General features: G+C 37.1%; 1 protein-coding gene across 1 annotated transcript in view; it reads left to right on the top strand.

Moving 5' to 3' along the window:
* Positions 1-13729, top strand: part of LOC114875501 (serine-rich adhesin for platelets-like) — a 145633-nt gene extending 131904 nt beyond the window's left edge. The window contains exons 3-8 of the mRNA XM_029185863.2: positions 1561-1686; positions 1997-2107; positions 2929-3115; positions 7299-7480; positions 11365-11605; positions 11903-13729. Coding sequence (XP_029041696.2) covers positions 1561-1686; positions 1997-2107; positions 2929-3115; positions 7299-7480; positions 11365-11605; positions 11903-12150 — 1095 coding nt within the window. The 3' untranslated portion in view covers positions 12151-13729. The remainder of the gene's footprint in view (positions 1-1560; positions 1687-1996; positions 2108-2928; positions 3116-7298; positions 7481-11364; positions 11606-11902) is intronic.
* The last annotated feature ends 4234 nt before the right edge of the window (positions 13730-17963 follow it).

Genomic DNA, 17963 nt, shown 5'->3' with positions numbered 1-17963 from the left:
TTTCCCTTTATTTATTTAACTTTTGTTAAATTTGTAAAATCTTGCATGACGATACAAAGCTAAATATTTCATGAAAATTCAAGGTGTTCAAAAATACATTAAGTCACTTTTGTTTTTACCAATTTATCGACGATGTGTCATCATTATATTTATACGAGATACGTGTTACTAGTTTGCATTTGTTATTAAAATTTCAGTAAATTTTTCTTTAGCAACGTAACTTTTTACATAATCATTGCGGCACTGAGGTGTTCTGATTGGTTGATCGCAACAATCGAATGTGGTATTGCCTTTTTCTTCAAATTTTTTCCCAACCTGTCCCTGAACTCGCCGCGAATGGGCACAACAACTCGGTCGTCGGCAAATTTTTAAGGTTCGCGAAGGTTCGCCAATGATTCACCAGATCTGTAATGATCGTTCGATCGACGATTATGGATCGTCGGGTTCATTGTATGAGGATAGCCAGGTGTTTTCTTTCCACTGAATACGTGCCATGACGTCTTACGTTTTTTTGATTCACTATAATACCTCGGGATAATGAGAAAATAAACACGTAATTGCATAACGAGAAAATTGCATGTATCTCTGCATTTGATTACCATTGTGCATCTCGGGGATTCTTGAATAATCTCGAAATTCGACTGTGAAAAATTAAAAAAACATAATCTAGAAGTCTTGTATTGCATATGAAATATTATGTAAGCAACGATCATTTTTCTTTTTTTTCTGAAAACGTATTCTGAAGATGATATTCATTCAGTTCTGAATTATTCATAATTCAACAAAAAAATTATTAAACATGAAGGAGATATTTATGGAAATAAAATTTTTCTGTGCAATAAAAAATTGCTTGAATGTTAATGGAAAAAGTTAGGAAAAGATAGGTGCAAAATTCTAAATAAAATAAACAATATTGAAGATAATTATTGAAGTCAGACAAATAGTGACGTTTATTGCACCAATTATGTAGTATAATCTACTACTTGATATTTTATTTACGTCATTACCGCATTACGTTTTATTGAAACGAAGTTTAATCGATTTCAGTGTCAAGAAATAGTCCTTTCAAAGCTGCACAAGTGTATCGTACACGGTATTAACAGTTCAATAAGATTCGTTCCACATGTCAGCGTCGAGAAAAAAAGCAGGCAGTCACGTATTTTCTCTTGCATCTACGTCAAAGTCAATTTTTTTATCTTCGCCATGCGTTTAACGTGTTATCAAGTTCCTTATTGCTGTCGTACTTCGAAAAAGTCGTCTGTTGATACAAATTGTTTCTCTTCAACGGAGCGACAAGGCACGCTTCCAGCTTTATAAATAAATAAACAAAATGATTCGTGTGGTGCAATTATTTAACGTTTCTCGCGCGTCGTGCAATCAGTGCAATTTTTATAAATCGCAAAAATATTTGGAACAGATGGAAATTTCATATTACTTTTTTATTCCTTATTCGATAATTATTTTAACGAGTGCTAATTGCATTCTTGTTATCAGCGCTGAGTGCTGAAAAAGTTTCGTCAAACGAATGAATCATCACACGCTGGTGTTGATTTTGCATAGGTGCTCGAAGAGTCAGACACATCGTCGGAAATCAGCTGCCGGAAGGACGCGCTGAATCTTGAGAACGGTGACTTCAAAACGTCCATTGAAAAGGCGATCACGAAGTTACCGAGGATACAGCACTTGGTAAGTGACTTTATTTTAAATAAATTTATATTCATTCAAAGGTAAAATTTAGTTTTTTGACATTTTTTCATAATTATTTAAATCGGTTCAATATTTTTCTTTTTAATGAAGATTCTTCTAGCCTTTCAAGGTATTCAATTATTAGTTCCCTTTTCTCGTGCATTCGAAATAATAATTCCAAGGCGAAGAATAGAATTTCGCGCCGCGGAACATCAAAGGGAACCCTTCGGCCGCAGATTTATTCTACAGGCGTTTTTAAATAATTACCGTTCGCGATTCAATACAACTTTTCCCTTTTTTTTCTGTTCAGTGTCACGAAGCGGAGAAACCACCGCCTCCGCCGTCACAAGAATCGAGATGGGAGTTTCCTAGAGATAAGCTTAGGTTACAAACGGTCCTCGGGCAAGGAAACTTCGGCCAGGTAAGCCGCTATTTTCTGCTTTGAAGCGAGCAGGAGCAACAAAACTTTCGAGCCTGTCGCGTGATAATAAATCGTTGGACGTTCGCGAATTTCAGCCCACGGAACAGCCCGAAATTCTTTAGAAAACAAACGGTAATTCGTTTCATTTGCTTTCACTTTCGCGATAATTTCTGATAATAAATTTTTTTCGTTCAGTCATTGAACATTCGTATAAAAACAATGACAAATTTTCGACTTCATTCAAAGGTGAGCTGAGTTATAATCGTTTGATCGCTCGTCATGGAAAGTTTTTTCATTCAGATAGCGTGTTGATCTCAGGCACATTTGTTCAATAAATCATTAATTATGTAACGCTCCATAGAAACCACGATGACACATTGTGTTTTAAGCGTTCGACAGTCAATCATTATTCTTGCAAACGCACGAAATTTTTTACGCTTATCGGTGCTCAAGGTTCGTCGGTGTATCTTTCAAGTCCTAATGATCTCACGATCAATTATTCTACTGTTTTACAATTGTTTCTTGCATAACAATTCCTGGAATGCGATTGAAATGATAGTTTTTATAATATCACATAATATTGAGAGCAAAAGTTTCAACGTCAACGCATAGAAACCATCATTAATCTTCTTAATTGATAGGAAAAAAATATGTTATCTTCAGAAATTATTGTTAAGTAATGTTAATTCATTATATAATTTCATGTATAAGAGATGGCACGTGATACGGAACGGTTGATTCAGCTTCTACGTAAAAGACAGAACTTATAATTAAAATCTTATTAGAAAGTTGAATCTAACTTCTGTTTTCCTGTTGTTTAGGTATGGAAGGCTGAAGCCGATGATTTGACCGGTCATCAAGGAACCACTCGATTAGTGGCCGTCAAAACCGTGAAGGAAGGTGCTTCTGAAAGGGAGAAAGAGGATCTGGTTCGAGAGTTGGAAATCATGCAGCAACTTGGCAGTCATCCGAATGTCGTCACCCTTCTGGGTTGCTGTACCGAACAAGGTAAGTTTTATCTAATTATTTATTTATTTATTTCGTGTCAAATTATTTTCCAACATATCAGCCCTTTCTCTACAATCATCTCTGCTGGGGAGCATACAATTTTAATTATAAACCATGAAATAATCATCTATTAAAATCTTGATTTTATCACACTTAACACCTTCTCGCTCAAACAGCATTATTAACATAATTCGAAGTCCCGTTATTTTCTTTGGAATTCATTACAATTACAATAAAATCTTGTTTATCAAGCTTGTAAAACAATCAATGCTAACTGGTTTCGAGTCGTGGACATCTTGCGGTCAACTAACGTATCCTCGTTTACGATTCCGTGTTTCGAGGATCATCCGTAGATCGTATTGTAATGAATCGCGAGAGAAGCATTCCTTCCCGTTGAATCACCAACGATAGGATTTTTTTTATCTTTTTTCATTTGGCTACCGCGTGATTGTTTAGATGTGTGCGCTATTGTTTTGCAAATAAAAGGAAGATCGATTGCTCGTTGTCTCGACGATACTGGTTGCTTGTGTGCCATCATCCTGTCGGTAATTGAGTAATAGTTGTGTAGGGAACTGCCTCCTCGAAGACGAGACACACGGATCTTCTACGCAGTTAAATGATTGCGAAAATGATCAGGCTCGAGTTTACCTTACTCTAAAGGAAACAATTAGTAGGAAGAACTCTTGATTTTTTGAGAATTATCATTAGGGATATGCAAAAGTTTCCATTGAGTAATAAAAAATGAATTTTCCAATAATTTAACTTTATTGCGATACAGTGCTGTGCAATTTGATTATTTTGTTTACTTTGCAAAGATTGCGCGAGGTGCATTCTTGCAGAGTTCAGCACATACCGATTCACTGGTATCATTTATTTTTTCACTCAGTTTTACGATGATGATACAAATTTCAAGCAGCAACGTAGAAGATTGCAAAACTGTTTACGAGCGTATCAGTAATTACCGTCCGATTAATCACGGAGTAAATTGATTGTCTGTTACATCGAAACAAGGTAGTTAAATAATTCAATATCCTATTTTAATCACGATTCGCAATTAACACGTTAACTACAATAATGAAAAAGCACGGTATGTCATGGTACACTGTAATTACAATTACTTAGGATACAATCGTTTCAATTTTCAATTTAACCTTTCCATTTGCTACTTAATGATCTATATTATACCCTGTCTGACTATACATCGCTGTTTCTACTGCAACAGTCAAATTGCCAGACTTTCGTAAGTGACGATAAGTGTTTGAGTGATATCTAGGCAAAGAGCAAGTACAGCTAGTTTAAACGTCCCATAACTTACGAAAGGAAGTGCAGATGCCTCCATAAAACACGAATGACTCGTCTAGGACGCATGTGCACACCCGCAGTGCCGAAAGGTTTAACGACAAACGTACAGCTTGAGACATCAAAAAGTTCGACGAGACAATCGTGAAGTTTTAGTCGTGCAGCAGTTCGAGGGGGATGCCCATTATACGCGTTTCGTTCGAGTCTCGTCGGTATCGTCGCTCTCATCGTATAAATTTCCATACGCGTCCCCACGACGACGATCCTCGTGGCACAATACGTCTATTAAGTCGGCAAAATGATCGTTCGTATGAGCTTCAGCCAGAAGTGAATACCGATACCATCGGTCCGCGTGGACGTCGATCTGGATTTGACGTCGCGGTGGCCGTTCCCTAATACTTATGCACCTCCTATCCTTTTTTTCACGATTGTATGCTAATCGCTGCTCGTCTAGTTGCGCTCGTCTTCGTAGAATGCCTTCTCGAGAAGCTTAGAAACTTTTTGTTGCCTGAAGTTTGTTTAATTAATGAATCGACAAAATTATGTAGAAACAAAAGATTTGGGTTCTTGGGTATCTTTTTCGAAAGACCTTACAGTAATCTCGGGGAGGAATAAATCAATTTAAAACGGTTTATCGTTTTTTTTGGAAACCGTTCGAGAAGGATGGATTTGAGTTTCTGAAAAGGACTACATACTAAACGTAACGGAATTGTTTTTTTGTTAACTTTTATGCTTACAAGAGGCGCGAACAAAAAGGATCAGGATGAAAGGAATGGTCTCGATGATCGTAGACGATCATCAAGGTCTATTGAGGACGAAAGCGTGTTCGCTTTGGGGCTCGTCTTCGGGAAGGACCTTCTTCGACTTCGTTCGTCGAGGTTGGAAGAAAAAACACGGCCGCGTGGAGCAGCTCGCAAGATTTACGGCTTCTAAATTTCTTGGCCCCTACCCCTTCCTGTATTTATCGTTTCGGTGCTGGTGGGCGCGTTCAAATTCTTCACCGGCGACGTTTTCGTCCCTTGATGGCCGGCTCTCGTCAAAAGAGTACCCTCTAACCATCCTCGACAACCAAAGCCTTTTAACCTTGTCGAAGAACGAACAAAATACTCCGGACGCGTTGCACCTAACTGTTATACGTTTCTAAATTATGGTAGTTAATTTTTTCGTTGCTACGAGTGACTCTGGTGATTTATTATCGAACTTCTTCCGATAGGATTCTGTTTTTCTTTGCGTCGTTTATTCGCAAGCAACGAGATTCCTGCACGTTTTAGCGTGTATGAATTAAGAGCAGTATTAAGGGACCACTTTCTGCAATATATTCTGATCCTGTGACAGCTTCGCGATCTCTTTCGCGTTCGACGATCGTTATGTGGCAGCCACCGGTTATCGATGACAAATTCTAGCGATCCGATTCTACGTTGCTGTACGTCGTTTGTTAAAATGAATCTCATCCATATGAGATGGATTCTGAGGGATTTATGTGTTTCTTGGTCAGGTGCAAAGTAGGAAATTTTATTCAGTGAATAATTAAGTGATTCCCAGCTAATGGACTTCTTAAAGTATATTTTGCAACCAATTTTTTGTTGCATCAGATTAGGCTGCAAATTTGAATGATTTTAATCCAGAAAAAAGCTCACTAATTTATATATCTTCATTTGTTTATTCGATGTTAAATGGCACCATTCGAACACCCACGCACGTCCAGTTGGCCGACCTTTAGATACTAATTTTTCCGTGTCACAGCATCTGACGGTAATTATCCGCTAATTATGTAAATGGAATCTCGACGGACGAACTGCAGGAAGCTTTGTTTCCTTCTTGTTAAGAATGCAAAATACGGACACTGAATATTCGTGGCAATTATTCCCAATTAACAGTGTTTACCTTGTGCAAGGGTATTACTCTTGGATGCCAATTAACGTACATATATTATAACGTTACAATGAAGTTTAATATAAAAATAATAGAGACAATCGGAAGGATCTCAGACCCATATAATTCATTGCAAAGTATTTCGAACTTGAAAGAGAAGATTCTTAACACCTAAAAAGGTTGACCCCAGGGTCGTGAGACATGATTCACACTGTCTTATTATCTATATACTCGATCCACGTCACTTCAAGGTAACTGGGTCCGACTCGAATGATCTAAGCTCTGTAAGAGTTAAATTATAGAATTCGACCTGGACCCAAATTTGGGTCATACGATTTGACATGGATCATCTTAGACCCAAGGTTTAAATCCCAAAGGATTTCACAGTATTAGGCGTGAAGCAATCAATATTCTATTCCTAATTATATAAAAGATACCTACTTTTCATTGTACGTCGTCTTGATTTATTAACAATGATTCTACAGTATAGCCATTTTACATCCAACATTATCATCTCATTGAAAAGACATAAAAATAAAGAATCAATGGCATACAAGATTAATTCCAGCTGTACTAGCGTGTAGTTAAAACAAGATCAGAGTCGATTGTGACCGGTTTGAATAATTAGAGTCGCGTATCTCTTCGAGTACAAATATTGTGACGCATTGTATAGCAAACGAGCGTCAAGAAAGAAATGCCCCGTTAACAAACCGAAGTTATTAGAGGGCTGTAATGCTAGCCTAATATGAAAGTTACGAGCTGGTGGAGGCAGCAAAAGCGGGGCCATAAGTTACAATCAGCCGGATACTACCCACGGGGGCCCGAAAGTGCTCCGGTTAAATTACTTTAAGGGCCCTACCTTGTAGTACGGTCCATCGTATACTCGCCATGGGGGTCCTCTAATCCCTTGCACGCTTCATACGTAGACTTAACGTCTGATCGAACAGTAATTTCATGAAACTTTAAGGCCCGGTACGCGGGGTATTAATTATGTAATCCCGGTTGTTTGCAGAGCCTCATTATCTCATACTCGAGTACGTGATGTACGGGAAATTGTTGGCGTATCTTCGCGATCACCGTACCAGGCAGGATTTCTACAATTTCAGCGAGGATTCGGCAGCTCTCACATCCAGGGATCTCACAGTTTTTGGATACTGCGTGGCGAGGGGCATGGAGTATCTTGCGTCGAAAAAGGTGAGCTTTCTTTTCATTTATCTCAATTTTTCTTCTTTTTATTATTTTGATGGAAAACTTCAGTCAACATCGAATGATTTCAATTTGAAAAATAAATTGCAGGAGTATCTTCTTACATGATTTATTTAAAATAAATTTCATTCGACGTTGAACGAGTTTCGAACGTGTAATATATTTAGAGATAACGTAACATCTTGCACGAGTTTCAATGATATATTAAAAGCATCCTGAGTTATTACTTACCTTATCCGTACTTCCACTGCTTTTATGAGACCTCTTGGTGTTACCTGAAAATTTATTATGATTTCGTGTGCTCGCGTGCCTCGGCGATCTTGGCGTTCGATTTAAAAAACGAAACCGCGATCGTCCACTTAACGCGACACCGTATCGAAAAATGACCCCTGATGTTGTTGCTTCATACCATGTACATACACCTTGTTCCTAATTCATTTGAAAAAGAAAAGAATATCAAATGAAGCTTGGTAGTTCAATTCTTTTATATTATGAATGACGTGCGTGTGTCGAAAGAATGTTGTACAATAAAAATCGGTAGAATTGTTCGTTCCTTGAGGCTGAACACGCGCTATTTTCGAAGGCTGAGAGTGAAAAAGCAACGGTTTGACAAACAGGTTGCGAAGCAACGGTGTTTGTAGCTCAAATATTATCTTACCGTCGTAAGGAGCGTGTGGATCTGTGTCAGTGGGTAAAACCGAGGGTCGTGGAACGTTTAAAAGCGATGAGTTCCGTTATGGCCACCCTATGGCCGATTGTGAGGCAATAAACGTACATTAGCAGGAACACGCGAAGGCGTTTGTACCAATTAAAGCGTGTCCCATGGTCGAATCGACACCGCACACCGTTCGAACAGGATTCTGACACAGATCCTTTAATCCTTTTAAAAAATTAGCAGTCCTATCCTTTTGTACGATCAGCTTGGAATAAATTCGTTAATTGATTTATTACCTAAGATAATTAAAACATTTTGGATTAGTGATTTTGAGGATTGTATGAAATTTTTGAATTTTCAATTATTAAATTTGAAGGAAGAAATTTTGGAAAATATTATTCTAACTTTCAGAAACTAATTAAAAAGAAGAAATTTAGCATTGAACTGTCGGGTTCGAAAATCTTAAAATTTTAAAGTAATGTTCAAAATAAAAATTTGATGTTTATAAAATTCTTTTCTGAAACATCGAGGAGATTAACATTCTTCGAGGGTCCTGGCAGCGATCTCATGACTACAAATTGTTCGCCTAAATTAAGAAACCTACAAGTTCTAGTCGATAGTGTTTTATTTTAATTTAAGAAACGACGGGTGTCCGGCAGTTTTTGTTCATGATCTTCGATATTTTACATCGATTCGAAACTAAAAACGCGAGGTGTCACGAACATTTGTAAACATAATATTATACTTTTAAGTTTCACCGATTACAATATTTAGTTATTATAATTAGTATCTTTTACTCGTGTAAATATCTGACATTCGGAACGAAAAACAATTTTTTCCGGTTAAACTTTAGTCATTCTCTGATATGGGCGCGCCCATTGTTTACCATATGAACTATACATCCAATTTAAGATTAGCCAACAAATTTCTTTTAGGAAGCTTTCCATTTTGAACAACTCTACTGTAAAAGTTTCTATTCTTATTGAAAAAATAATTGATCCTTTGATTAAAGAAATTCCTTGAAGTTTTCACAAGGACGGTTATCGAACGAGGCGCTGGTAATTATCTTCTTCGTATGTCGAATTACCGACGTCCCCGTAATTCTTTCGAAGAATCGCCACGCGAAAGCTAATTTTCCGAAGTTAGTGGACAGTAATTACTCATCGGAAGGAAAACGTTGTGTGCATTCCGGCTTGAAGAACACCAAGGTTCTTTCTCACTCGACCGATTACGATAAACGTGTTCGAAGTTATTAGAAAATTATCTATGCCAGTCGTACAATCGTTTTAAACATAATATTATATAATAATAATATATTATTATTCAATATATTGAAATGAAATTAAATGCTGAATAATTCAAATTTTTCAATTATTAAATATTAGATTTTTTATTTTATCTAATTACAATATAAAATTGTTCCTGGAATTCAATTTATAATTTAAATTTTTTAACGACAAAAAGGAAAACTTGAAATCATGAACAGCACTGTTATAAATGTGCAATCAAATTTTATTAACGTTTTCAACTCGGTCCAGAGGATAAATGGATACGAGGGCAATTTCTCTCTTATTAAATAGCAATAATGACTGGTTTTCAGTAGCGAATCGTGGTCGATTATTGAATGAAAAAACGGGAAATAGTGGAGCATCATCGTCGACCGGTTATGATTCGTAGGAAGATGCATACGTTCGAAACGCTCGAGGCAACAGCAACGAAGTCTCGATTGGAATCAGCATCCTGTGCCCGTCGTTGGAAGGACGACTTAAGAGCGACCGAGTCAGGATGTCGATTTCAATCAAAGATTGTATACGACTTCGCAGAAATTCCTCTCAAGGCCGGTGCACATCGTACCCTTAATTGAAAATGGAAGCTGTTGTTAACGAGGAAAGATGAGACGATTTAAATTGAAGTTTATTGACTCGTATACAAAGGTGTTCTACTTTCAGAACCTTCTACCTGTGAATCAAAATATTGTCATTGAATAATGGATGATAATATTACAAATTTTAATAAATCGCAAAATTAAAATCAGTCCAATATTAAAATCAAAGGCAGATAATGACAAAGTTTTCTTAGAAACTTCTCGAACTTCTTATATTTGTTCAATCTTACGTTTCTTTTACGATCGTCTCGAACAAGGTTCTCCGATAAGACAGAAGAAAGATTCTTTATCACAATACAATTGTGACCTCGATGCATTTCTTTATCAATGCATTAACAATAACAATCTGCCGACGAATAAAGACATCCACTTGCATGCACTTTACTTATAGCCGATCGAACACTTGTGCAAAATATTTCTCAGAAGAATAACATTTAGAATATCCAGCGTTGTTATTCTTTCAGAAAACGTTTCATCTTTTTCTCCCGTCTAAACCGCAAAAATATATTTTTCAGCATCAACGACTAAAAACTCCATCGAAATTTAGAAATGTATTCCTGTCGAAGATTTTTCGTTAAAAGATCAGCGATATTCGTTCAATGGAGAGGTCACGAAATAAATTTAAACGACGAAAGCCATTAGAGAAACCGCTTAGACGTATGCATATCCGATCCGCCTTGATATTGAACAGCCATAGGTTCATTAGCATTGGGTCCGATCGTATGATTTTCCAAGCTGCTCGAATCGATACTTTTTCATGGTATCCGACGAATCGTTTCCGTTTAGAGGAACAGGTTCCTTCGTGATAACGGAGTTACAGGTAGAAAGTGCGATAAATTAAACTGGTCCCGTTGGCAGACAGGAATTTTTAATTAAATTTCGGAGCCGAGATGTCCACGGATGGTTCCCTTCGTTTTTAGAAATCATAGAACGATCTATCTCCACTTGGTAATTAAATTTCATGTTTATCGACACTCTGGACAATTTCCGTTCGAATAGCTTGCTCGTACCGCTGTCCACTGTGGGACATAAAATAAATCAAGTTCAGCTTCTGCGGTGTCTAACAACAGGCTCTGACGAATACGCGATAAATCAGCCGTCTAATAAATAATAACGAGCGATAAAAGGTGGCTACCGTTGCGCTAGGATGCGATGGATTTCGCGTCTCGTAAAATGAAATTTTCCTGAATTTATACTCGCGGAGGATGAGATTCTTATTCATGAGGAGCTAAGAGGAGGATACAGTTTCGCGACAACGTGTGGTTATGTAAGAGGACGTCAACCTGCGGTTATGGGAAAGAATTGATCGACCTGTGCTTCTCGGTTTCACAGATCATTCACCGTGATCTCGCCGCGAGGAACGTGTTGGTGGACCACAACAAGCTGTGCAAGATCGCTGACTTTGGCATGTCCAGGTTCGCGAACGAGGACGGAGAGGTGATCGAAACGAGACACGGGAGAAACGCCTTGCCCATCAGATGGATGGCTCCGGAGTCCTTAATTTACTCGCTGTTCACAACCAAGACGGATGTCTGGAGCTTTGGGATCCTTATGTGGGAGATCGTCACCCTAGGTAGGTGGTTCTTTTTATCTCTCACACTTCCTAGGTGTATATTTTAAATATTGCCCCAACGACACTTTTAATAAGTTCATTAGACTCATCTTTAATTATTTTAATAATTTTAAAGCTTAAAAATACACTTTTAATAATAAAGCATACCAGGTGCATAAGTTCATTAGACTCACCTTTAATTATTTAAATAATTTTAAAGCTTAAAAATACCTTCCTTCTTCGTTCCTTTCGAGCACGAAACAAAGATCGTCATCGATCCAGCTTATCGGTGACACGAGAAAAATTTCTTGTCCACAGGTTCGACACCATACCCGGACATGACGGCACGCGAAGTCATGCGGAACGTGCAGAACGGTTACCGACTGGAGAGGCCTTCGCACTGTCGAAGCGAGCTCTTCAGGGTAATATCCCGATGCTGGCACGCCGATCCAGACCGTAGGCCAGAATTCCAGACGCTCAGGAGGGACCTGGCGCAACTACTCGAGGACAACTTGAATGGACATTACGTTGATCTCGAAAGTTTTGCCTCCGAGTGCACCGACTGAGGAGTGAAATATCAAAGTGATCTTCCCATTTATCGTTCCCCTCCTCCTGAACGAGGAGAATCGAAATCCCTAAAGATTCACCGTCTTGACAAAGACTTTTCTGACTTGGTGAAATGAAATTGTCCTCTTTATCCGCGGATGAATGTCCTCTTTGCGAATGCTGGATGAGAAATTGTCAAGGGAAATGCGGAAAATTCCTTGGGTAATTTTATCGAGCGTTGGTGCAATGGTATGCTAAAGAAATGAAAAGAATCGAATTATAGAATCGTGTTTGTGATATTCAAAAACGGATCTGACTGTATTGGGTGTTAATACGTTGGTTTAAATCAGATTCCGTCCATTTATATTGAATTTTTCCATTCATCAGTAATATCATTGCCAATTTTTATATCAGTTTATGCAAATAGGATGAACGGGGCTAAGTGAACAGATAGAAGATATTTAAGCTATTTTGCAGATTCAGTAAAGGTTGAATTTCCAACGAAAACAGGGGCGAATCCAGAGGAGAATCAAATAAAGTAAAATTAACTAGCATCTTAATTTTATTAAATTTTAATAAAATAAAATATCAAATCGTGCAAAGAATAGAGCTTCTGGATCTACTCCTCATTGGAGTTATTTTTCTCAATTTCCTCAAGCAGGTGCTTAAAGGATCCCGTAAAAGTGCTAATATTTAGTTTTCTCAGAGTGACGATCATGAAAAGTAAAAATAATTTTATGATTGGTAACTCGAAAGGAAGACGAAGTTAATTGGTGTGCGTGTGAATGGATTTGGCGTTAAAATGCAACAGGAATCACAGGACGCGATGCGAAGAGAATGATTTAACAATGCAAATAAAAGCACAGAGTAATCTACGGTCTGTAGAATTAAGGATAAAGAACATCTTTATCGTTCTTAGAATATGGAGGCGTCTAAAAAGGTGAAGTATTCTCTTTAGTATTATTATCGTGTATCTAGTGTTTTCAATTAACGCGCCAATTGTCGAAGGCTCGTTCGTTTTGGTATCTTTTTAAAATGAAATTCAGTTCCCTCCGAGGTGAATATGTTTTTCAAAACTCATGCTTTGAGCAAAATTTACATTTGTATGAAAAATTCTAGATTTTTAATAGCCTTGTGTGCCTTTTAGCGTGATAATTTCTCGCTTCTGAACATTGTACATAAAAACGCATTATTATTCCAATGCGTTGTATCAATCAAACAAAAAAAAGAAAAAAAAAGAAAAAAGCTAAAAGACAATAATCTTCTTCGATCATCACCTTGTCATCGCAATTGCATCGAAGGTTATTATTATTACTATTATTTTCATCTGTATCATTAATGGATCGTTATCAACCACGTACGTGCAGGGCTGTAAAATTTCGAACAGTTCCACTATTCGAATTTTTCTAACAGCCCTAATCTAAGATTTCGATCGTCCATTTATTTTTAATCATTCTAGTCTCTCTCGATGCGTCTGGGGTGGCGATTGGTCTTAATTAAGCACGAAATCGCGCGTAAATTTATTCTGGATTGTGATATCTGCGTACTCATTCTTTCTTCTCTCTAATTTTTTTTTTTTTTTTTTTTTTTTTTTTTTTTAATGTATGATAATAACGAGAGCTTTCACAGAGCCGATTGAAGCCCCACCATAGCCGGTTGTTTATATTATTAGATATTTGTAAGCAGTGACTACAGATACAAAAAGACTGGACATGTCTTTGTTCTAGAGGGGTCATAATTTTGAGGGATCCCAGACACCCTCACGTGAGGATCGGTCTGCATGTACAGAGCACAGTTGGTATGACAATCGTGCCTGTTTCACCAGTCCTTCTTTTACCACACCTCGCAGTCACATATGAAAAGACACAATTTTGACTCCCTTTGATTCTATTTTTTTTTTTAAATCAATCAAATTCAGCATAAAAATTATTAAAATAATTGTTTGACAAACTTGTATCCACTTCATGCGCCTTGGTAAATAAATCATTTTAAAAAAGCAACTGAAATATATTTATTTAATGCACTTAATTTCTTTTCTCAGCTATTTAATCTTTAATAAATTAAAAACATAATATATGTACATGAAACTTAAATTGAAACACAGTAATTACTTCTCAATATGAAAAGTTTGACCTAGATTCCCAGAACTAGGTGAAACCTAGTCACTCTTACAGTGACCGCCGAGGGGTGCAGATCTACCTGTCAAACATACCTTCAATTTATTTTCTAAGTTCATTTAATTTACTTATTTACATCATTTTAGCTTATCGAATAAGCTCCTAAGGGGGGTGAAATATATGATTCTATCCTCACCGAATAATGTTACAGCGATTAGTAACCTGATGGTTTAACGAAAGATTTCAAAGATCGGTCCCTGAGAAATTATTTCTCCCATTCGGGGATATGATTGTGCAGCAGATTTCGATTAATCGAATCGCGTTTGCTGTGACAGACAAATTTATTGGCGACCAACGGAAGAGATAAGGGCGGAAGATCGAAACCAACGCTGAAAGTTGTACGCATCCTATCAGAGTTTCAAATTCGAGGGATTAAAGAGGAAAGGAACTATCTGAAAATAATTGTAGACATTACTACGGTCAAGATGACGCCGACAAATAATGTAATTTCGGTGGAATCTCGATTGGAACATCTTTTTACTTATCTTGTATACACTGTGGTATTCGTTTCAATTCGTTCTTTTCTATTTACAGAAATATTTTTTCGAAACAGACTACAATATAAATAACAAAAATAATTACTGTTACAATTAAAGTAATAATTAAAGTATTGTGCCAAATAATATAAGTACCTCCACAGAATATTAAACATAATTTTTCTTTAATTTATTCAAAGACCATTTCATCTAATTAATTTTGCCCAAGTTTGACACGAACCCTTTCAAAGTGGACGAAATGTCAGACGCTATTTCAGAACTAAATAACTAGAAGCGGTAGATGGAAACTGTTCGAAGAATGAATTATTTGAACGTCTTCCAATCATCGTCGAGAACTGTCAATCGTTTGCAGCCCGTATGAACGTTCCGTGCAGTTGTCTTCACTCTTCCGAGTCGCAGCATGCATCAGGGGTAAGGATCGTTATCGTAAATTGGATCGCATTCCAGAAATCTTGAAACGGTCGTAAAACGTTCAAGCACGTTTATAGTTATGTGTAGATCAACGATCGAACGTGAAAGATGTCTGACGCAGAAAAGTAATCGCGTAAAAATGAATAATTTAAATCTTTAAATAAACTTCATTTTCATATACAAGCGTGAAGGTATCACGAATTGCAGTGCGAGTCATTCGATAATTGCAGCTCTGTAATTTGTACTCGCCTAAGGTATCGGTGAAAAGCCTTCGGCGACTTTAATGAGCTAATTAACGATACCTGGCGATCTCACGAAGGTCATTGGGGTATAATCGTGCAGGAATATTCTGCGAGAACTCGTGTCTAGGTCGCGGTTACTATCTATAGAAAGACTTTCGCTTAGAAATCTAACGACGATATCGAGGTAACTACGTGAGAGTAAGATCGAAATGGAAAACGTGTAAAAGTTATACAGAAGGTTTCCGATTGGACTTAATTAATGACTTACCATGGAAAACAAGTCAAGGTAGAAGGAGAATCTTACGTTCCTTCTAATATCGAGCACAGAATGTTTTAAGGTGTAAATAGAAATTGTACAAGACTGAGAAAAATAAATATTTCAATTAGTTTATTAATTTCTATGATGCTCTATATAACACTTTCAATTAAAAATAAATTAACGAGGGTCCTTCGGTATAAATGATACCCCTCTGAATCGAATCTAGAAACGTGAATCTCGTGACGAGAAAATCCTCTTGAATCCGAAGAATGATCGCGCAATTAAAAGTAAGATCTTCGCGACGCGTTCCACTTTCATTCGTAGCCGGCTGAAAAATTTGCCTTTCGTTGAACAACATCATTTTTTTTGATAGTAACATTAACGAGCTGGTGACCCAAATATTCTTCGAAACGAGCGCGTTTCACTTTGCTTTCCAATTTTTATTTACTAAGCTTGTAAAGCGTTAGCAATTATCTATTTCATTTGTGAACGTTTAGTAATGTATTAGCAAGTTGTTACAGTAGAAATTGCTAGGTATAATGCGGTGCACTTTAAGAATAATTATTAGCATGTGCTAATAATAAGCAGTCAATGTTGACTGCTAGAGTTATTAAAAGATTTCGTTTCATCATATGTATTAAGTTTCAAGACGTTTCATTCCTTCTTTTTGAAGGAAACAGATTACTTCTTTTCGTAGTCGCGGGGCCTGTAACACCATCCACGCTGAAGCAATAACCATTCTCAGTGACTACAGATACCAAGAAGACTGGACATGTCTTTGTTCGCGAGGGGTCATGATTTTGGAGTCCCAGACACCCCCAGGGACAGTTAAGCCTGCATGTACAGAAAACGGTCCCTCTTTTACTGCACCTCGCACAGACTACTGAAAAGGTACAGTTTTGACTCCCTTTGACTCTAATTGCTGTAAATCAATTAAAGTTATTACAAGACCGAAACATTATTAAAATAATTGTTTGACAAACTTGTATCCATTTTATGCACCTTGGTAAATAAATCATTTTAAAAAAGCAACTGAATTATTATTTAATTCAACCAATTTTCTTACCATGTTATTTATTTAACTTACACAATTTCCGATTTGAGTTATTTATTAAATGCACGTAATTTCTTTCCGCAGTTATTTATTTAATTGACTTAAATTCTTCTCTTATTTCATTTATTCAATGTACTTATCTTCTTTCATCACATATTTATATATACAATATTTAATAACTGTTTGATCCTTAATAAAATATAAACATAGTATACATGGAAATTAAAATTAAAACACAGTAATTACTTCTCAATACGAGAAATTTTATCCAGAACGAGGTACGATCTCCTCAGTCTTATACCGACAGCCGAGGGATGCGGATGAACTTGTCAAATATACATATACCTCTAATTTCCTTTCGGGGTTTATTTAATTTACTTTATTTATTTCTCTTTTCTTTCACTTTTTCCAGTTATTTATTACTTTATCCTGTTTTATAGACCAAAGTCCACCCCTTGTCAGTTATGAATTATTTTATCCTAGTTTATAGGCCAAGACCCACGTTTCCTAATAATTTAATACCCTCTTTATGGACCAAGAACCCCACGCAATTATTTATTTCTTCATTCTTTTCGTTAGCTTCGCAGGAACTACCCCTAAATCAAGGTATCCCTGTATTCCTTATAGCACTGCATCCCTTACATCACAGCGTCCCTTACACCTCCGTATTCCTTACATCCCTGCATTCCTTATATTTCTGCATTTCTTACATCCCTGCATTCCTCATACTCCCGAAACCCCTACATTTCAGCATCCCTGACATCTATGCATCCCTTACATCTCCGTATTCCTTACATTCCCCGCATGCCTTACATCTTTGAATCTCTTACATCGTTCCTTTTTTTACCGCCAGGGGGCGCTGTTTCAACGTGAAGCATTTAGTTCACATTTTTGCCGCTAGAGGGCCAAAATCTTGGCAAGCTTTAGTTCCTTTTTTTGCCCCCAGAGGGCGCTGATTCGACTTCGAAAATTTAGTTCACATTTTTGCCGCTAGAGGGCCAAAATCTTGGCAAGCTTTAGTTCCTTTTTTTGCCCCCAGAGGGCGCTGATTCGACTTCGAAAATTTAGTTCACATTTTTGCCGCTAGGGGGCCAAAATCTTGGCAAGCTTTAGTTCCTTTTTTTGCCCCCAGAGGGTGCTGATTCGACTTCGAAAATTTAGTTCACATTTTTGCCGCTAGAGGGCCAAAATCT

The sequence above is a fragment of the Osmia bicornis genome, chromosome 2 (genome assembly GCF_907164935.1).
Source record: "Osmia bicornis bicornis chromosome 2, iOsmBic2.1, whole genome shotgun sequence".
Lineage (NCBI taxonomy): Eukaryota > Metazoa > Arthropoda > Insecta > Hymenoptera > Megachilidae > Osmia > Osmia bicornis.
The sequence above is the reverse complement of the archived record's forward strand: the minus strand, read 5'-3'. Positions and strand labels throughout refer to the sequence as shown.